This window comes from Myxine glutinosa, chromosome 1 (assembly GCF_964187855.1).
Source record: "Myxine glutinosa chromosome 1, kmMyxGlut1.1, whole genome shotgun sequence".
In the NCBI taxonomy this organism is placed as follows: domain Eukaryota; kingdom Metazoa; phylum Chordata; class Myxini; order Myxiniformes; family Myxinidae; genus Myxine; species Myxine glutinosa.
In genome coordinates, this window is record NC_136261.1 from 70,612,275 (window position 1) to 70,635,218 (window position 22,944).

The window sequence follows — 22,944 nt, forward strand, 5'->3', positions numbered from 1 at the left end:
GAAGGCAAGTTGTTTCTGGGCAACAGCTTCACCACAAGATTCCGTGTACCATGGACAGGAGGAAGGGTATGACAACTGAAGACAAGATGGGATAAATCTTTGCATGAGAGAGAGCAATTTACTTTGGAAGAATTCCCAGGATGAGTTGATGTCAGAGGTAGTAGAGATGGGAGACCAGTCCAGATGATTGATGGCTGCTTGAAGACCGTGCCAGTTGGCCTGAGAGAAATTCCAGACTCGTCAACGCTGAGCCGGCTCCCTGAGAATGGTCAGAGAGATGTCCACTTTAACAAGCACATGATCAGTTGAGCCGATTGAAGCAGAAGAAGAGCAGCAGACATTTTCAGGGAAGTTAGTCATAACCAAGTCCAGAAGAGAAGATGCACCGTTGACTGAGATCTGGGTCGGGAAATTGACAGATTGTGTCAGTCCCAGTAAGTCGCAGAAGTCCTTTGCTGAGGAGCCATGGCTGGTGAGAGAGGTACCCACACCCAGCCAACTGGCATGGTGACAATAAATTGAAATCACCACATGTGAGGAAGAGAGAGATGGGATGAGTAGATAGAAGTTGGTCCATATTATCAGACAGCGAGATGTAGATGGAGTCATCACTGTTTGGTGGACGGTACAACACACATATGAACAAGAGGTGGGAGCGAAGGGGAAGCCGTAGCCAGAGGTATTCCTGGGGGTGAGGTGGAGAGAGTGCAGTGCAGGGCGAGTGAGGAAGAGAGTTTTTGATAAAGATAGCAACCCCACCTCCAGGACGAGGCTCAGGTCTATCATACCGGAGGAGGGAGTAACCCGGGAGAGATACTAAGGAATCAGAGACATCATGAAGGAGGAAAGTTTCTGTTAAGCAGATCACGTGTGGTTTGTCAGAAGCAACCTGTATGGAGAGATCAGTTACGTTTGAACGAAGGCCCCGGATGTTTGAGGTCCATACCATTAATGAAGAGGAATGGGGAGCATCGGATACAGAACAGGGGGGAGGAAGGGTAGGGTGAGATGTGGAAGAGGTGGAAGAGGTAGCTAGAGATGTTGAAGGTGTGTCAGAGATTTCAGAATAGCTCGGAGAAAGGGAAGGATGGGGTGGACAAAAGGTTTGATGGTGATTGGGTGAGGCACAATGAGGTGTTATTTGAGGTGGGGGAAAAGCGAGGCAGAAGGTTGGGGGAGATGGAGGTGAGAGTTGGAAGGGGGAAGAAGCGGGGAGGACGCTTTGAGGAGAGGGAGTGAGAGGGGGGAAATTGAGAAGAAATGAGGGTGGGGAGATTTGAAGGGGAGGAGCGAGGAGGGAGTTTAAGAGGGAAGGGACAAGGGGAGGGATTTGAAAGGGATGGGATATGGGGGAGATTTGGAGGGGAGGGGCAAGGGGGGAGATTTGAAGGGATGGGTGATGGAGAGGATTTGGAGGGGAGGGGCAAGGGGGAAGATTTGAAAGGGATGGGTGATGGGGAAGATTTGGAGGGGAGGGGTGATGGGGAAGATTTGGAGGGGAGGGGTTATGGGGAAGATTTGGAGGGGAGGGGTGAGATTGGATTTTAGAAAGTGTACGATTAATGGGAAACGAACATTTATTGCAAAATGAGTTTCTTGTGACCTTCGAGTCAAAAATACGTTTAAGGACGCTGGAGGGAGGATGGAGTGCAGGAGAGTTTAGGGAATGTAGAAAAGAGGAACTGTAAGAGATGGAATTTTTTTTTAGGATGAATAGATTTGGTGAGCAAGTCGAAAGCAACCTTTTAAAGACGAAGAAGAAGAAAAAGGTGTTATAATATACGACGGAATACAGAACTTGAGGGGAAAGTGTAAACATTTTAAAGTTTAACAGTGAAAACTATCTGGGGAAATGGGGGAGAAACACGTGGTCGAAGAACGAACGAACGAATCAGAATGAATAAACAAATGAGAACAACGAATAAGAACAGAGAAGGAAATGTTTTTTTTGTTTTTTTGTTTTTTTTTTAGTTGAGATTTTAAACAAGGAAGTAGGCTATGGGGTGAAAAGACTGGGAAAAACAGAGAACGAAAGTTATTGGTGCACAAACGATGGACCGCTGAGAGAAAAACAAAGCCTCAAGTTTGGACACTGCACAAGGCCTCAAAAGACACGACACGAATTAACACGATTTTCTATACAGGTATGAAAGATTTGCACCGAAAATCTTCCTCGGGACACACTATACGTACTCACACCATAAAATAAATACAGTTATAACGAAAATACAAATGAGAACAATCACTTCACTTCGATTTCGATGGAGAGCGTGGTCAGCTGCGAATAAACGAAACCTCGCCGGCAAGACCGGAAGCGGAGGTCAAAATGCTATGACATTTTGCTATGACACTTGAAATTTAGCTCAGGTCCCTCCCATTTCTCTTGATCATCTTTGAGATGTTTCTACAGCTTGATTGGAGTCCTCCTGTGGTTAATTCAATTGATTGGACATGATTTGGAAAGGCACACACCTGTCTATATAAGGTTTCACAGCTGACAATGCATATCAGAGCAAAAACCAAGCCATGAGGTCGAAGGAACTGCCTGCAGAGCTCAGAGACAGGATTGTGTCGAGGCACAGATCTGGGGAAGCCTACAGAAAAATTTCTGATGCATTGAAGGTTCCCAAGAGCACAGTGGCCTCCATAATTCTTAAATGGAAGAAGTTTGGAAAAACCCGGACTCTTTTGAGAGCTGGCCGCCCGGCCAAACTGAGCAATCAGGGGGAAAGGGCCTTGGAAAGAGAGGTGACCAAGAACCCGATGGTCACTCTGGCTGAGCTCCAGAGATACTGTGTGGAGATGGGAGAAACTTCCAGAAGGACAACCATCACTGCAACACTCCACCGATCTGGGCTTTATAGCAGAGTGGCCAGACAGAAGCCAAACAGTTCAATCTTGGTTTCATCAGACCACAGAATCTTGTTTGAAATAAAAATCGATTTTTTTCTGCGTCAGCAGCAAGGGATGCTGCGTCATCTCTGTCTACAGTGCGTCGCACCTCCTTCCACCCCCACAGCCCCTCCTTCCACCCCCACCTCTTGATTGTCTGTGGTGATTTTAATTGTCACCATACAAATTGGTAGTGTGTTGATAACTCTCTCACCAGTTGCAGCACTTCAGGAAAGGACTTCTGTGACTCCATGGGACTGACTCAAGGTGTGACATTTACCACCCAGATTTCTGTCAATGGCAAATCCTCCCTTCTGGATTTGGTTATGACCAACACTTCCCCGGCAATATCTCTTGCTTTTGCTCTGCTCCAATTCGTTTATTTGGCCATGTGTTTGCGAAGGTCATCATGTCTCGAGAACAACCTCGACACCGGCGAGTCTGGCAGTTCACTCAGGCAAACAGGCAAGGACGGAAACCAGACATTGTACTTCAGGGCTGGTCTCCTACATTTACCACCACTGCTATTAACTCAGCCTGGGAATACTTTGACAGAAACCTGCTCTCCCTTATGCACAGATTAATCCCGTCTTGTCTTCCGTTATCATTACCATCTTCCCCCCTTCCCTCCCTCCCACCCCCCCCCCCCCCCCCCTTGGTACACTGAACCTTATGGTGAGGCAGTTGCTTGAAACAGCTTGCATTCTCCTCCGAGAAGGCAAATATGACTGCAGACAACCGAGGATCATTCCATAAAACCCATAATAAGTGGGTCCATTCTCAGGAAAGTCAGAACACAAAATCTTGTGTTCCCAATCCCGTGCCCTGTGTACTCACCCTATCTAATCACAACAGACTGCTCCTGAGCTCTGTCTCTTTTGCACCTGAAAATGTGGATAACTTTCTGACAACCCTCAACTGATTCTGCAATTGGAGTGAACTGAAACTAAAAACTTGCTCTGCTGCTTTTGCCCTTGCTCTCTCTCCCCTTTTCATCCTATCATTTACCCGAGGTCATTATTCCATCTGCCTGGAAACCAACCAACATCAGTGCATTGCAAAATGTGCAACAACCGATCCCCTCAACTACAGACCTTTTAGTGTACTTCCAATCATCAGCAAGGTCATGGAATCCATCATCACAGTTGATATAAAATCCTTACTTTTCTCCAACGGCCTCATCTTAGATCACAAATTGGGATTCAGTCAATGTCGCTCTACCTTGAACATGCTGCTTCTATTCTCCCCATAATGGATGGACGCACCAAGGCAGCGTTCTCGGCCCCATCCTATTCCTAATCTTCATCACTGATCTGTCTGACTCCCTTGAAATACTCCATCACTTTGCTGATTACTCCACTCTCTGCCGAGACATCCCCCATCCTCCAGGTAGACAGGCAGCAGCTTCTTCCCTCTGTTCAGACCTTGACAAAATCACAAAACTGATCAAACACTTGGAATATATATTTTCATTCCGGGAAATCCCACACACTTGCTGTTTCTCTCTGAAAGAACATAAGGTTTTGTTCTGGCACGTGATTCAAACCGGGTTTTGGTGGAATATGTAAATTATCTGGCACCTGCCCCACAGCTTATGATACGGAGCTACGACAACTACTACTAGTACTACTACTACTACTACTACTACTACTACTACTACTACTACTACTACTACTACTACTACTACTACTACTAATACTACTACTATGAAAAGGGGGAAAAACCTCCATAACAGTCACCACCGCATTGTCACAATCAACCCGCTATGCAAAGACAAAGGACCACTCTGGACTTGTGATATGGAAATAACTACCCGAGGGACCTGCATGGTGGTTCCAATTACATTTGGGGCTGGTTCTTAGAACCACAACAATATAAACCCATGTAAAAGTTCAATTGTTGTATGAGTGTGTGAAGCGCAAAGACAAAACACGACAAGAGAACAAAACAAGTATATTAGTTATGCCTTTGGTTCAGGGCCATTCGTTAATGAAAGATAACCAGTCGCCTTGTCGAAACTGTCACTCCTTCATCCTCTCAACAACTTTTTAATCCTTTTATTGTTGTGATTTTTAGACCAATGAAAGACCGGTCCTGCATTAGATGCCACATGAGGCAACAGAATACCATTATGTTTTCATTCGCATGAAGATGTTTGTCCCAACAGATTGAGACAAAAGTATTCTGGAGATACTTAAATACAAAAGTAACTGAAAAGAGCATTTAATAAATCATGATTTTCAGTCTGTCCTTGTACACAAAGCTCTTATCTTGTCGATCATGTTTGTACATTTCTCAAAATAGGGAAGTGTAATCATCCAGGTGTATCCTGTGTCACAATGTCATCTCTTCACATGCATTTCCTGTGGAACATGATGTGTCATAAAAAGATATTTCACCCTTCCCCTTCCCAGTCTAGACGAGCTGGTTGTTCATTTTTCAGGATCAGTAAAAGCTCGAAGTCCAATAAATACTTTCAGAAGGTTAAAGACGATCGATTATAATTGATCAGAAACTCTGGTGGTTTTAACAAATTCTCATCATGTCAAACTCCAACATTCCTCAAGGTCTCCTCCTCACATTCTTCATTCTGCTTCCGTGTGAGTACATTTCCTTATTGCAGATAAAATACAAAATCTCCTTCATCGAGTCTGAATATAAAAGTACAATTTCATTTCATTTCATCCACATTATCAGACAAATTCATGTTCTTATAAATTCAGAAGTATCAGTTCCGATCGGTATGTTCCATCTCGCTATTTACTTGTCATTGTTCTTCAACACACTCAATGCTTTTGATGGGCCACTTCTGCATTGTTCTTCAAGAAGAACTTGAAACACCCGAACAAGGACCAGCCGAACCTGGATTATAATCACTGAGAATCTTTTTGCAGTTTCTTAAAGTATGTGAATGAAAACGATTATCATCCTCACTTCGAGGTTCATCCTTGCTTGTTTTCGTTCTCATCAGACACTTGTTATTTTGCTCTTGTACATCTTGACTTCCTTTCAAAGTTCCAATTTATTGGGTTGCTCCGGCTTTCTGGCTCCAGAAGGTTAGTCAATCAACGACTGGTTCAAGCAGGCTATCATGCCAGACGTCCCCTGAGAAAGCCATGCCTGACCAGACAACACAGCCAGCGCCGATTGCAGTGGGCCAGAGAGCACCGTCAATGGCAGCCAGGACACTGGAATCACGTGATATTCAGTGACAAGTCTAGATTTCTGGTCTATCGTCAAGATGGCCGCGTCCGAGTGCGCAGACAAGTGCATGAAGCCTACAACAAAGATTGTATAGTGCCAAGAGTCCAAGCTGGAGGAGGTGGGGTGACCGTTTGGGCTGCTTTTCATGCAGGGGGCAAAACTGACCTGGTTGTTCTGAATGGAAACCTGAACCAGTTCAAGTACAGGGTCATTCTGGAAGAAACATTGCTTCCATTTGCTCGTGCAGCCTTTCGAGGAAACTTTGTCTTCCAAGATGACAATGCACGGCCTCATCGTGCTCGCATGATCCAACACTTTCTTGCTGGCCGTGGTGTAGAGCATATGGAGTAGCCTGCCATGTCCCCGGATATGAATCCGATAGAGAACTTGTGGGCAGAATTAACGCGTCAAATCGACCACTTGGACCAGCAGCCGACCTCTGTGCGTGAATTGCAGCAGGCTATTGTCACTGCATGGCAAGCGATCCCTGTCCAAACCTTGGCAAATCTCGTGAACAGCATGCCTCAACGTATACGTGCTCTCCTGAATGCTCGTGGGGGTTACACGAAGTACTGAACTGTAATTTTACTGTCCGTAATCCCAGTCGTAATTTAACTTTTGTTTTTGTTTAAAAAAATTTTGGCTAATGTGCAAAATAAAGAGATACTTCTGGAAAACGTACAGAAGTTTAATACATTACTGTCCATGAATTGAGTTCAATATCAGTTTACATCACTTTCAAGGATCAATTTATTTGTTTCGAAATGTCAAATGTGGTTTTTGTTTCTTTTAAAGGTCACATTAACAAAATCTAGAATAATTTCAACATAATTCCAATGAACTTTTGGTTCTAAGACATCTTGAAAAGTAAGTTCACCCCCACACAAAAAAATATTCCATATTAAATGCCAAGTCTGTATAAAGCCTTCATCCACAGCTTGAGGTATGTAATTCATTTCAGGGTGATGCCCCTGCCTCACACCTTTCACATCCTGATATTGCTGAGAAAAAGGCCCTCAAATTCATTGGAATCTTATGCGATGAAATTCTCCTTGCCCCATGGTTAGTCAAACATTCCTTTGTCGAGGGCTAACAGGATGAAGTAGACGTACACACACTTGCCTCAAAGGTGTCTTGCATTTTCTCTATCAGGACATCGCCTGATGAACACAACTCCTAATCTTCTCCACCATCAAAACCGTATGTATGGATCTGTACTAGTGCCCAAGAATGATTACAATTCCATTGAACCTCTAATTAAAAGATTTTCAACACCTTTCTTTACATGTGAAGTGATAATGTTGCATATCTGTACAGATTTGCTTTATGCTGTCTGATGAATTTTTGACGCCAATACATTCTGTCATTACCTATCCAATTTCAACCAAACTTGACAGGATGACGAAGGGTTACACAATGAGGTTGTAACGCCTTCATTTGCCCCCCCCCTTCCCCAAGGGGGTTGTCTCCCCCCGAGCGAGTTTGCCCTCCATTGCCGTCAATGGGGTTGCACGTTGAAGTGTATATAAATGTTAAATTAGCTTTATTGTGGTGTATTTCCAAAGAAGATTTACTGTGGCATTTTTCCAAAGACACTTTTAATGAAAAAATTAATGACAAGTACACATACATTCAAAGTACACCGCCCCATGCCAAATAATTAAATATGCTGCAGCGCGGCATTGCCGGGGCGCCTCCGGCGCCCGGCAATGCCGCAGTGCAGCTCATTGAGGCTGCATTGGGAGGGAGAGGTGTACACTAATTGATTGATTAATTGTATAATTAAAATCAATAAAAGATTATCACAAAATATTTTCATAATCAATTGGCTAATCGCATAACTAAACCAGAAGTGCTTCATCCAAAGATGTATCTTTTAGAAATTTAATTAAATAAGTCATTTATAAAAAATTAAATAATTAATTGATTACTCAATAAATAATTAATCGATTAATCAATAAATACTTAATAGATGAAATGATTAATCAATAAATCAAAAATATCCTTGATAGCCACATCACTTGGTCACTCATGTCCAAATATTAGCTTCCCAGCTCAAAAGGTGCCTGAGATATTGGCCAAATGAGAAAGAAAATAAATAAATGATTAATAATGAAAATAAATAAATAATAATCATAAAAAAATTAAATTATTAACCAATTTGGTGAGAGAACACATAAACTACCACTATTTCATCAGAATCTGTAACTTAAAAAAAAAATTTTTTTGTCATTAATCGAATAATTAAATAATTAATCGATTAATTGATTAATTAATAAATCAAAAATATCCTTTGCAGCCAAATCACCTGGTCATTGGCATGTCCAAATATCAGCTTCCTAACTCAAAAGGTGCCTGAGTTAATAATGGTCAGAAGAGAAATGAAATTTAATTAATTAAATAAGTACTTAATTAAACGCTAATAATTAAATAACTCCTCAATTAATTGATTATTCAAAAAACAAAAAATACCGTATTTGACAAAGGACTTGCTCACTACTGTGCCGAAATTTCAGCTTCCTAGCTCAAAGGATGGCTGAGATATCGCCCGGACAAACAAACAAGAAAACAAACAAACAAGAAAGAAACCAGAGTGAAAACTGAGTACTCTCTTTCAGCGTGCGTCACTGCCGAGCCCCCTTTGGTGCCCGTCAATGACGATTTGCAATGCCTGGAGATGGCATAGGAAAGGAGCGGTGTACAATAATCGCATATTGTTAATGTTATTGAACTGCCTTTGGAGGCCATTCTTCACCGCAGAGCAGGGGTTGGCCTTTTTTCGGGCACCTTGGTCCCCTTTTTGAAGCAATGTTTTATGGTCGGATGCCCTTCCTGCCGCCAAACCTGTTAGTCGCCTCTTGCTACTCACAGAGAATTACCAGTGAACTGGTACTCAATTTGCCAACCTCAGAAGGATGACAGGCTGAGTCAACCCCCCTGGCGTTGTTACAACCTGGCCCCTGCGTGAAGGGCTCGGGGTACTGCCTATTGCTCCGGGGATCCTAATCGATGTGCTCGGGAGACCAATACGTTCCCCATAGGCAGGTCGCGCCGTATGAGCAGTCAGAAGTGACCGAACGAAGTTACCTTCCAAATGCTGACGCAATTTTACACCCCCCCCCCCCCCCCCCCACAAAAAAATTCAACACACTATGCCAATCAAGATATGCAATGCAAATTCAAAACAGCGGAATAAATGCAAATCCTTTACTCAGAATCAAGAAAAAAACACGGTACAACACCCAGGAAAAGCTAAATCGTAAGGAAAAGAAATCCCGCTGATATGCAGCGGTAAAGTTCAAGAAATTAAAGGATAGACTGGCGCCAAGACAAAACAGACAAGACAATTAGACGACCCACCCGGTATATCCCTAGCTAATCCCAAAGGGGAGGGAGAGGGTAGCAAAATAACAAAGAAATATTCGCCAGGATATAAAGAAAATAAAAGGTAAAATAAAACTGGGAGGGGAGGGAAGGCGGGGAGGAGGGGAATTCGGGCTTGTTTCAGATGGCGTCCTGGCTGCTTCGCCCCAACCACGTGTCCCGAGGGTGGCGCCTCCACTCCACTCTTCTCTTCTCTTTCTCAGTGGGTGTCCCCAAACTCCATGAACGACTTGCCCAGGGCAGTTTCTGCAAGACCCTGAAGCCACACTTTGCCTCCGGCCGGCTCAGACGAAACTTGACGAGGAGCAAAAGCTTCTGCTTCCTCTCCCACATTTTCCTCATGATCCCACGTGCACCAAGAAAATCCTCCTCCACCCCAATCTCTCCGGCACCAACTGTGCCTCCAACAGGCAGCCCTCAAAGATATTAATCAAAGCCTCAAAAAGCTCACACAGGCCGAGTTTCTCGTCAAAACTTGGACCACGCGTCCTACATTCGTTTTCACCCTTTTTCCACCCACTTGACACGCTCTTCTTCCTCCTCCATCTCCTCTTTTTTCTTTCTTTCCAAAGGTTATTTTCTCTATTCAATTATGTAGAGCTCCAGTGGGAGGGAGAAGGTCGATAAGGAAGATCTTTGTTTTTCTTTTAACAAAGTAATAAAAATAAAGTCGAAAGGGAAGAAAGAAAAAAAAGAGCAAATCTAGTTTCACAGCCAGCCCGGAATTTCACATAAGGTACACCCCAACGATCACAGCTTCTCGTCATTGCAAGCCCAGCCCCATGAGTGTACCATCATTAAACAATCCACCCCACGAGTGTAACAGCATTAATTCAGCGATCGACCGAGATTCAAGCCCAGGATCCGAGGATCCCAAGCCTGCACCCCAACCGCTAAGCCAACACCAGGCTCATATTGTCAATGTTATTACAAAACAATATTAATCTTATTATAAGAGAACAAACGTATATCGTTATGTCGCCATATTTCCATGTTGAGATGTGACGAAAACGTCTTCTTCTTCTTCAAATAAAAATACCACCCTTCTGTTTGTGTTAAGACTGCTGAGACCCCTCAGACCTTTGACGACCCTTTAATTCCCCCAAGACCCTTCAGACCACCAAGACCCCTGAAGACCCAAAATACCCTGAAGACCCCCAAAGACCCAAAACACCCCGAAGACCCCAACACACCACAAAGACCAAAAACACCCCGAAGACCCAAAGCACCTCGAAGACCCAAAACACCCTGAAGACCCAAAACACCCCGAAGACCCAAAACACCATGAAGACCTAAAACACCACGAAAACCCAAAACATCCCGAAGACCAAAACACCCAGAAAACCCAAAACATCCTGAAGACCCAAAGGACCCTGAAGACCAAAATAGCCTGAAGACCCAAAAGACCCCGAATACCAAAAATACCCCGAAGACCCAAAATACCCTCTAGACCCAAAAGACCCAAAGACCCTTAAAGACCAAGACAAAAAAGAATTGAGGACCCTTAAGACCCAAAAGACACAAAAGACCCAAAATACCCTTAAGACCCAAAAGCCTCTGAAGACACCAAAGACCCAAAAGACCCTGAAGACCCAAATGGCCCTGAAGACCCAAAACACCATGAAGACCCTTAAAGACCCTTTAGATCCAAAATACCCTTAAATACCCCAAATAACCAAAATACCCAGAAGAGTCAAAACACCCTGAAGACCCCTGAAGACCCTTTAGACCCAAAATACCCTTAAATACCCCAAATAACCAAAATCCCCAAAGACTCTTATCGACCCAGAGGAAACAAAATACCCTTAAGACTCAAAATCCCCTGAAAACACCGAAGACCCAAAAGACCCCGATGACCCAAAACACCATGAAGACCCAAAAGACACTGAAATGGTCAAAGATGCATACCCCTCTGAAACAACGTGTGGTGAGGCGCGCGGAGCACGCCGAGTCCGCTACTACTAATAATGTCCCACTTCCCCAATAGTCAGGTTCACTATGTTAACAAATATAATTTCGTTCAAAATTTTGGTAGATTAGCAAAGCTATACATTTTTGGAATATTCAGAGCATGAGGAATCCAAAAATTAATGTTTACATTTGCGTAGACACCTTTGCGAAAATGACACTCAGGACAGTGATGAAGATAGTCAGGTTCACTTTGTTAACAAATATAATTTCTTTCAAAAATTTTGGATTAGCAAACCTGTACATTTTTGGAATCTTCAGAGCATGGAGAATCTGAAAATCCATGTTGGCATTTGCACAGACACCTGCATGGCCGCCATTTTGGATTTTGAAAATGGCCGCCATAAAATACATATTTTGCGCGATCTCGGCTTCTAGTCAACCTAGAGACTTAATTAAATATGCTAATCCTATGTTTTCTGGGTCAAGAATCCAATAAAGGCCTCAAAATAGTGCTCAGGATTATAGAAAAGCAACAAACAAAGGTAATTGAAAACCATTGTCTTTATATTTGTGATATAACTGTATTACGATATATACACGATATTGCAAGTCCTTTGAAGTTATAGGTTGTTATAGGAAGTTATAGGTAGTATCAGATTGAACTATAAGTCCTATACACAGGATCTACGAGGTCTATACCGTTCAGGAATATGCTTTTACAGATCTTCATCACTGTCCTGAGTGTCATTTTCGCAAAGGTTTCTACGCAAATGTAAACATTAATTTTTGGATTCCTCATGCTCTGAATATTCCAAAAATGTATAGTTTTGCTAATCTACCAAAATTTTGAACGAAAAAATATAGTGAACCTGACTACAAGGCGTTTTTCCTGCAGTGATAACGTGAATAAATAGCTTATAGTTATAATGGCGTTTCTGTGGGAGCAACGACTTCTACAGGAAATAAAAATATTATACAACACAACTACGTATGCTTAGCTTTTTTAAACAGTCGCTAATGCTCTTTATAACACTAAATGAAGAAATTTGGAGGAATCCCGACATCCGTGAAGTAAGGTTCACTTGCAGAACTGAGCGAAGATCTACTGTACTCTATATAACCCATAAAAGTTGGGTTAATAATACGGGCCTTTCTGCCTCTCCCATGGCATTTTTCGTGGCGAACTTTTGAAACTCGCTCCTGCTGTTTCATGCGAAACTGAAAGGGAGAAGCTCGGGTTGTGCTCCTTTACCAAGCAACTAGCTAGCGCTCGCCAAGCCAGCCGTTCATTAATGGTTTTGAATTGAGTGCTTACTCAAATGCTTAAACCACTTGGCGATCTCTCCACGAGAAACTTGGTAAATGAACACACACCCAATGTTCTTGAGACCTGCCCATAGATTGACTGTAATCTATATACCCCAAAGAGGAATGACCCTTCCTGCCCCTCCCGGAGTCTGAGTGTGTACTGGTAATGTTTAAATGAGCAGATTAAAAATAAAGAAAAAAACTTTTACAATCAGTCAATCAAAATGTCAAATATATTTGGGCTTGTGAAGAAAATACAAGTTTTTTGATCTCCTTGTGTTTCCATTACGCCATTTTACAAATATCATCTAAACTATGCAGGTCTCGGAGCGAAAACCAACAGGCCAAAAAGTCATGACGTTTTGCTGTGGTCAAAACATGAATTTATATTAGAAGCTTTCCACCATTTATTTATCCTTAAAATGCAATAAATAGAAGACAAATAATGCTTTTAAATTTCATATAGTCCAATTGACTAAGAGAAAGTGAAGCAATACTCTTATAAATATAAACAATTTAGTACACTTGATGGAAAATAATTTTGTCCAAATTTTACTTACAGGCACTTTCAAAATCTTTACCGATTAAATCACTGCTTCAGCTATAGAAACAAACAAAAGGTTTTGCAAGACATTTAAAAGCAACTAAACGATTATATGAAGGTGCTGTCCTCTATACATGTGGAAGACTCCAATGCAGACAGAGACATTAGACAGCTTCTGACATATTTTGGCTTCAGGGAGACACCGCTGGTGACCTTGGGAGAAACTGCTCAACTTCCCAGTACACTCTGAGTGCCAGCAACACAATATTTTTACATTGCACACACTGTGTCAGTAGATCACTAAGAGTTGCCTTTGTGAAGCTGCTATGGAGAATCCATAACATGAGGCTTCTTTGCTAACTTCAGATAAATGCATAAAAAACTTTAAGTATATTAGGTAAAGCCACCAGCCACAATATCATGTGTCCATGTCTAGCACAGGTATTTAGTTTTCACTTTATGGATCTACTTTCCCTTTAACTTAAGCTGCAGAGCACAATGAAACAAAAAGGAACAAGAAAAAGAGCAATCAGACATTGCAAACCCTCGCCATGATGTATTTTCAGTGGTTTTTAAGGCTCTTGTGTTAAAACAAATATGGCGGCCGAACCATGTGACCGATGACGTCATCATTTTTTTTTTCGAAACTAATTTATTCCTAGATTATGCTCAAGAAATTTCATCTTGATTGGATGAAGTTTTGTGCTTGTCGAATTATGACGTCATAATGGAGGTGACTGTGACATCATCATTAACATATTTTATTCCCCAAGGAGAGTTCTTTACAATGAGCCATGTCTCAATTTTTTCTATTCAGCGCTTTCCGAGATATAGAGGTGCAATTTTTTCCGATTTTTCCAAGATGGCGGCCGAACCACGTGACCTTTGACGTCATAATTATCATTAAATAATTCTGCAGGTGGAGTTGCACCTATGGTGAAAATTTCCTGTCAATGGGTCCAACGGTTGCAGAGAAAATCATTTATTCTGTGCGGACAGACAAACAAACAAACAGACAGACAAACAAACAGATGAAAAATCACTCATAGAGTGACACTTGGCAAAACAGTACAAAGTAGAATGCCATTCAGTAGAGAATACGTTTTTCCTCAAAAATAATTGGTGGTTGAATTCAGTGACCTGACATGCAAATCGTCTTCAAAGTTTAAGTTAATCTGAGAAAATTGACAATTTTAGAAATTTAGCCTATGTTGACCTTTGGACCAATGTTGACCTCAAAAAAGTTGGTGGTTGGTTTCAGAAAGCTGATATGCAAATCCTATTCAGATTTCAAGTCAATCGGATGAAAATTGAGGATTTTAGAAATTTGTGAAAAATGGTTGACCTTTGGCCTATGTTGACCTTTTGGCCAACGCTGATCTCAAAAATAGTCAGTGGTTGAATTCAGTTAGCCGATATGTAAATCCTAGTCAAATTTCAAGTCAATTAGATGAAAATTGAGGATTTTATAAATTTGAAAAAAGTGGTTGACCTTTCGCCTATGTTGACCTTTGGACCTTTTGATCTCAAAAATATATACAGTCACGTGAAAAAGTAAGTACACCCCATGTAAAGTTTTGACTTTTTCAAAATATTTCAACATACAGCTATTTGATCTTCATTTCAAAAATATTGATAAATAAAGGTGATATAATATAACAAATATCATGAAATATTTACATTTTGTAGTCCATTGTATAATTTAAATGAACATAAATGCAAATTTCGCATGTGGAAAAAGTAAGTACACCCTTGGCTCTTATCGGTGGTATTTCCTCCTTTGGCAGAAACTACCTCAAGTAAGCGTTTCTTATAACTGTCTACCAGTCTCTGACATCGACTGGGAGAAATTTTTGCCCACTCATCCATGCAGCATTATTTCAGCTGTGCGATGTTTCAGGGGTTCTTGCATGCACAGCTCGTTTCAAATCCCCCCACAACATCTCGATGGGATTTAGATCCGGGCTTTGACTTGGCCATTCCAGAACCCTCCATTTCTTTCTTTTCAGCCATTCCTTGGTGGATTTACTGGTATGTTTAGGGTCATTGTCAAGTTACAAGGTCCACTTTCGGTTGAGCTTCAACTTTCCGACAGATGGCCTCACATTATCCTCAAGCACCCTCTGGTACAATGAAGAATTCATAGTGGATTATATGATGGTGAGCTGCCCAGGCTCTGATGCAGCAAAGCTGCCCCAAACCATAATATTGCCACCACCATGCTTTACAGTTGGTATCAGGTTCTTGTGCTCAAATGCTGTCTTTGGTTTTCGCCAAACATGTCTTCTGGTACTGTGGCCAAATAGCTCTACCTTTGACTCATCTGTCCAGAGCACATTGTTCCAGAAGTGTTGGTCTTTGCCTAGGTGTTCATTGGCAAACTTTAGTCTTGCCCTGATGTTCTTTCTGGACAGCAAAGGTTTCCTCCTGGCACACCTCCCATGTGGATCAAATTTGTGCAGCCTCTTTCTAATGGTAGACTCGTGCACTTTGACATCAACAGTGGCAAGAGCTACCTGTAAGTCCCGTGATGACATTCTGGGGTTCTTAGAGACTTCTTTCAGCATCTTGCGGTCTGCTCTCGGGCTGAACTTGCTGGGGCAGCCTGGCCTGAACAAGTTGGCAGTTGTTTGGAATCTTCTCCACTTGTAGATGATCTTCTGGTCAGTCGAATGATTGATTTCAAATTGTTTGGAGATCTTTTTAAATCCCTTCCCAGACTCGTAGGCATCTATAACCTTCTTTCTGAAGTCCTCAGAGAGCTCTTTTGATCTAGGCATGGTGACGCCGCACACTTCAACAACAAAGAGCAAACCAAACTAAATGTCTGAGGTTTAAATAACACAGGTTCCTCCAAGTTCCTCTCTAACGATGTTCTAATCATTTGCACCTGAGCTGGTGCACCTGATTCTAATTTTAGGTATTTGAAGTAGTGATAAATGTAGGGGTGTACTTACTTTTTCCACATGCGAAATTTGCATTTATGTTTATTTTAATTATACAATGGACTACAAAATGTAAATGTTTCATGATATTTGTTATATTATATCACCTTTATCTATCAATATTGTTGAAATGAAGATCAAATAGCTGTATGTTGAAATATGTTGAAAAAGTTAAAACTTTACATGGGGTGTATTTACTTTTTCATGTGACTGTGGGATTTTGTCGGACCACGCACTCTGCCATTTGGTGAAGTTTCATGAAGATCGGTTTAAAATTGTGACCTGCAGGCAAGTATAAGTGAGCGGACAGATAAACAAACAAACCGACAATTTGAAAAATCACTCATAGAGCGACACTTGGCAAAACAGAACAAAGTAGAATGGCACTCATCAGAGCATCCTTTTGACCTCAAAAATAATTAGTGGTTGAATTCAGTGACTTGACATGCAAATCGTCTTTAAAGTTTAAGCTCATCCGATGAAAATTGAGGATTTTAGAAATTTGAAATTGTTGTTGACCTTTGGCCTATGTTGACGTTTTGGCCGAAGTTGATCTCAAAAATAGTTGGTGGTTGAATTCAGTTAGCTGATATGAAAATCCTATTCAAATTTCAAGTCAATCGGATGAAAATTGAGGACTTTAAGAATTCGAAAAAAGTGGTTGACCTTTGGCCGATGTTGCCCTTTGGCCTATGTTGAACTCCAAAATACTTGGTGGTTGAATTCACTTCGCTGATATGTAAGCCCTATTCAAATTTCAAGTCAATCGGATGAAAATTGAGGATTTTATAAATTTGAAAAAACTGGTTGACCTTTGGCCTATGTTGACCTTTTGACATAAAAAATATATAAGATTTTGTCGGACCACGAACTCCACCATTTGGTGAAGTTTCATGAAGATCGGTTTAAAATTGTGACCTGTAGGCAAGTATGAGTGAGCAGACAGACAAACAAACACACAAAAAATCACTCATAGAGTGACACTTGGCAAAACAGAACAAAGTAGCATGGCACTCAGTGGGGCATCCTTTTGACCTCAAAAATAATTAGTGGTTGAATTCAGTGACCTGATATGCAAACCGTTTTCAAAGTTTAAGTTAATCGGATGAAAATTGACAATTTTAGAAATTCGGCCTATGTTGACCTTTTGGCCTATGTTGACCTCAAAAATTGTTTGTGGTTGCTTTCAGTAAGGTGATATGAAAATCCTTTTTAATTTCAAGCCAATCGGATGAAAATTGACGATTTTAGAAATTTGAAATTGTTGTTGACCTTTGACCTATGGTGATCCCAAGAATAGTTGGTGGTTGAATTTAGTTTGCTGTTATGTAAATCCCATTCAAATTTCAAGTGAATTGGATGAAAATTGAGGATTTTAGAAATTTGAAATTGTTGTTGACCTTTGGCCTATTTTGAGCTTTTGGCCAATGCTGATCTCAAAAATAGTTGGTGGTTGAATTCAGTTCGCCGATATGTAAATGGTCTTCAAATTTCAAGTCAATCGGATGAAAATTGAGGATTTTAGAAATTTGAAATGGTTTGACCTTTGGCCTATGTTGACCTTTTGGCCTATGCTGATCTCAAAAATAGTTGTTCGTTGAATTCAGTTAACTGATGTGCATATCCCATTCAAATTTCAAGTGAATCGTATCAAAAATTGAGGATTTTAGAAATTTGAAATTGTTGTTGACTTTTGGCCTATGTTGCTCTTTTGGCCTATGGTGATCTCAAAAATAGTTGGTGGTTGAATTCAGTTTGCTGATATGTAAATCCCATTCAAATTTCAAGTGAATTGGATGAAAATTGAGGATTTTAGAAATTTGAAATTGTTGTTGACCTTTGGCCTATTTTGAGCTTTTGGCCAATGCTGATCTCAAAAATAGTTGGTGGTTGAATTCAGTTCGCCGATATGTAAATGGTCTTCAAATTTCAAGTCAATCGGATGAAAATTGAGGGTTTTAGAAATTTGAAATTGTTGTTGACTTTTGGCCTATGTTGCTCTTTTGGCCTATGGTGATCTCCAAAATAGTTGGTGGTTGAATTCAGTTTGCTGATATGTAAATCCCATTCAAATATCAAGTCAATCGGATGAAAATTGAGGATTTTAGACATTTGAAAAAAAAGTGGTTGACCTTTGGCCTATGTTGACCTTTTGGCCTATCCTGATCTCAAAAATAGTTGCTGGTTGAATTCAGTTAGCCGATATGTAAATCCTTTTCAAATTTCAATTCAATCGGATGAAAATTGAGGATTTTAGAAATTCGGAAAAAGTTGTTGACCTTTGGCCTATGTTCACCTTTTGACCTTTGCTGATCTCAAAAATAGTTGGTGGTTTAATTCAGTTAGCCGATATATAAATCCTATTCAAATTTCAAGTCAATCAGATGAAAATTGAGGATTTTAGAAATTTGAAATGGTTGTTGACCTTTGGCCTATGTTGACCTTTTGGCCTATGCTGATCTCAAAAATAGTTGGTGGTTGAAATTGAGGATTTTAGAAATTTGAAAAAAGTGCTTGACCTTTGGCCTATGTTGACCTTTTGACCTTTTGACCCCAAAAATATATAGGATTTTGTCGGACCACGAACTCTACCATTTGGTGAAGTTTCGTGACGATTGGTTTAAAATTGTGACCTGTAGGCAAGGATAAGTGAGCGGACAGACAAACAAACACACACACACACACACACACACACAAACACACAAATACACAAACCGGAGTGACCAACATACTTGCAAAAAAATTTTTTTTTTTTGCCAAGTAACAAACAAACAAACGGACTCAAATGCAATATCCTTACCTTGGGCGAGGGTAACAAGGAAGTATTTCACTTCCTATTTACCTTTTGCAGCAACAGCAGCTAAATCTTCAAGTTCCACCTTCAATGGGTTCAAAATCTCTGCAAAAACACAGTCTTCGTGAAATTTGACAGGATATCATCACCACGTTACACTACATGAGGTGGTTAAATCTTACTATAATTCACCAAATGTCCGTCTGTCTGTCTGTCTGTCTGTTCGAAGGTACCGTAAAAACTGCTGAACCGATCGCAACGATATTTTGGGTGGATAATCCTGGGATCTCCAGGAGTAAAATAGGCTATTTAGTTTTCCCAATTTCAGCTTTAGTCTCCAGAATTCTCAGGTTTGGACTCCCGCATAACATTCGCGTTCGCATAACGTTCATTGTTCTCATTGTGACGATGTTGCTTTCCCGGGTGCCGCACAAACGGCTGCACCGATCGCTGCACAAGGATAATATGTTGTTTGGAATGAAAAAAGAGATATCGGGTTCAAGTGAATGACGACATGCCGTTTGACGACATGCCGACAATGACGACATGCCGACATGCCGTTTCTACTTTCTGAACGTGAACTTCGCGGATCGCCATATGCAGATTTGCCACGGTCCCACGATCGATGTTTCTATGCGTGAACGTACCCGTTTGTTTTTGCGAACGGGTACGTTTTTCATGGAAGTCCTTCACGAACTTGCTGTCCATGTCTGACGTGCGACTGAAGGTGCTACAGGAAGGTGGAATTTATTGGTTTCATGCTTTAGCATTCGCCGTATCTGCATTGCCTGTTTGCTTCTGGCCTCCCACCCGTGCGTAGCACGGGTATCTCCCTAGTGAATATAATACACGCTATGGCAAAGTTATCAATATATTAGGTCAATAGGAAGAGAACAGACATGTGCAGGCTCTCTGCCTTGAAAATCTTCATTTTATTCTTCTCCCACTTAAATGGGGTGCATATTCTCTTTTTGCTGTGATTATTTTAATTAATTTGCCTTATTAAATTGTCCACGTTTTCATTAACAGGGTTCGCCCTGTTGAATGCAGCTGCATGCATGAACTAGATGGTATTCAAAGAATACTTACCCTGCACACTGCACAGTCAACTTGTTGCGAGCCAACTCTTCTGTTTTTGAACATTTTTTTTTCTTTGTTCCAATATGGCTGCCAGACCACGTGAGCGATGACATCATAAATTTATATTCTCTAATATAATTGCTGCATAGATCACGCTCAATACATTTCAACTGATCAGACTAAGGGTTGTCCCTGCATAATTATGACGTCATAATTATGGCAGCAATGACGTCATCGTTAACAACACCTATTCCCCATATGGAGTTCTTTACAATGAGCCATGTTTCAATTTTTTCCCTGCAGCGGTTTTGGAGATATAGAGGTGCAACATTTTTCGGTTTTTCCAAGATGGCGCCTGTACCACATGACGTCATGATCATCATTAAAATATTCTAAAGGAGGAGGTGCTCCTATGGTGAAAATTTCGTGTCCATCAGACCAATAGTTGCTGAATTTTTTTTTTAGTAATGATCAGATGGATAAGTGTTGTATTTGTCGAATCATGACGTCATAAAGAAGGCACCGATGACATCATCATGAACATATCTTATTCCCCATGGGGAGTAGTTGACAATGATCCAGGTCTCAATTTTTTCCATGGAGTGGTTTCAGAGATATAGAGGTGCGGAGTTTTTCCAAAATGGTGCCTGTACCACGTGACCTATGACGTCATAATAATCATTAAAATATTCTACAGGAGGAGGCGCTCCTATGGTGAAATTTTCATGTCAAGCCTTTTCAAGGCAGAGGGAGTAGTTGCCGAGAATTTTTTTTTTTTTAAATGCAGACAGCACACCGCACACGTACGCACCAAATGCTTAACCCCACTTTTCGCTTCGCGAGCGCAGGGTAATGAGCATAGTGCTGCAATCTGGTTGACAACAGGACGTCGGACCTTTTTCTTGAGAAGAATGACAGGGCGGTAGCTGGGCTTGGGTATATTTACTGGGCTCGAAAGTTTATTTTGCAGCAAATATGTTCAGATTGGACTTGGACATCACACCTGAATATGCAGGCATATTTAACTCATACATAAATCCTATAAACTTCAATCATCCAATAAATTATAAATGTGTAACCTACAAATAAAGACATTGCACACATCAATTATTGTCCCCCGTCGCACCGCGGAGCGAAAGGGGGACTATGGTTTTCCCCTCCGTCCGTGTGTGCGTCCGTCCGTCCGTCCGTGCGTCCGTGCGGACGTGCGTGCGTAAGCGAAGGACCGAATTCTAATTTGGTGTGTGGGTGCAACAAGGCATATGGAAGAACCCTATTGAAAATTAGGTCGCCACGTCAAAATCCAAGATGGCCGCCGCCATGTATGTCTGAAACTTGTGAGCAGAATATCTTGAAAAATAAATGAACTACTAACTTCTAATCTGATGTGTGGGTGTATCTAGGAATAAGGAAGAAAGCTATTGAAAATTGGGTCGCCATGTCAAAATCCAAGATGGCCGCCACCATATATATGTCCGTCCGTCCGTGCGTGCGTGCGTCCGTGCGTGCGGATGTGTGTGCGTGCGTGCATAAGCGAAGGACCAAATTCTAATTTGGTGTGTGGGTGCAACTAGGCATATGGAAGAACCCTATTGAAAATTAGGTCGCCACGTCAAAATCCAAGATGGCCACCGCCATGTATGTCTGAACCTTGTGAGCGGAATATCTTGAAAAATAAATGAACTACTAACTTCTAATCTGGTGTGTGGGTGTATCTAGGCATAAGAAAGAACGCTATTGAAAATTGGATCGCCATGTCAAAATCCAAGATGGCCGCCACCATATATATGTCTTAACCTTGTGAGCGAAATATCTTGAAAAATAAACGAACTACGAACTTCTAATCTGGTGTGTGGGTGTATCTACGCATGAGGGAGATCGCTATTGAAAATTGGGTCGCCACGTCAAAATTCAAGATGGCCGCCGCCATGTATGTCTGAACCTTGTGAGCGGAATATCTTGAAAAATAAGCGAAGTACCAACGTCTAATCTGGTGTGTGGGTGTATGTAGGCATAAGGAAGAACGCTATTGAAAATTTGGTGGCCACGTCAAAATCCAAGATGGCCGCCACCATATATATGTCCGTCCGTCCGTGCGTGCGTGCGTCCGTGCGTGCGGATGTGCGTGCGTGCGTGCATAAGCGAAGGACCAAATTCTAATTTGGTGTGTGGGTGCACCTAGGCATATGGAAGAACCCTATTGAAAATTAGGTCGCCACGTCAAAATCCAAGATGGCCACCGCCATGTATGTCTGAACCTTGTGAGCGGAATATCTTGAAAAATAAATGAACTACTAACTTCTAATCTGGTGTGTGGGTGTATCTAGGCATAAGAAAGAACGCTATTGAAAATTGGATCGCCATGTCAAAATCCAAGATGGCCGCCACCATATATATGTCTTAACCCTGTGAGCGAAATATCTTGAAAAATAAACGAACTACTAACTTCTAATCGGGTGTGTGGGTGTATCTACGCATAAGGAAGAATGCTATTGAAAATTGGGGTGCCACGTCAAAATCCAAGATGGCCGCCTTGCGTCTTCCACTTTGTCAACTCACATCACTTCACCGACGGGGGACCTAGGCATAACGCTTGTTATCGTTGCAGCAAGTGTATTAAAGTGTGGCAAGTGATAACCCAGGATGTGCATACTAAACAAGAAGCTTATTTTTTGTAATTACATTTTCTAACAAAACTGTTATAAAACTTACAAAACTCTTACAAACTGTTATGGCCTCTGATGAGTTTCTCATCAAATTTAAAGCAGGTATTATCTCCTATAATCCCTATATACCTTTGATTTGGAATCAAAGTTATAGTCGGAAGATGGATGTGTAATTATTCAGTGTAGTGATAAACTTTGCTCCAAGGGTATACCACA

At 41.3% G+C, this 22,944-nt stretch overlaps 1 protein-coding gene across 1 annotated transcript in view; it reads left to right on the top strand.

Annotated features, from left to right (window-relative positions):
* The first annotated feature begins 5,304 nt into the window (after positions 1-5,304).
* LOC144890950 (T-cell surface glycoprotein CD4-like) overlaps positions 5,305-22,944 on the top strand; it is a 144,794-nt gene continuing 127,154 nt past the window's right edge. The window contains exon 1 of the mRNA XM_078772837.1: positions 5,305-5,492. Coding sequence (XP_078628963.1) covers positions 5,435-5,492 — 58 coding nt within the window. The 5' untranslated portion in view covers positions 5,305-5,434. The remainder of the gene's footprint in view (positions 5,493-22,944) is intronic.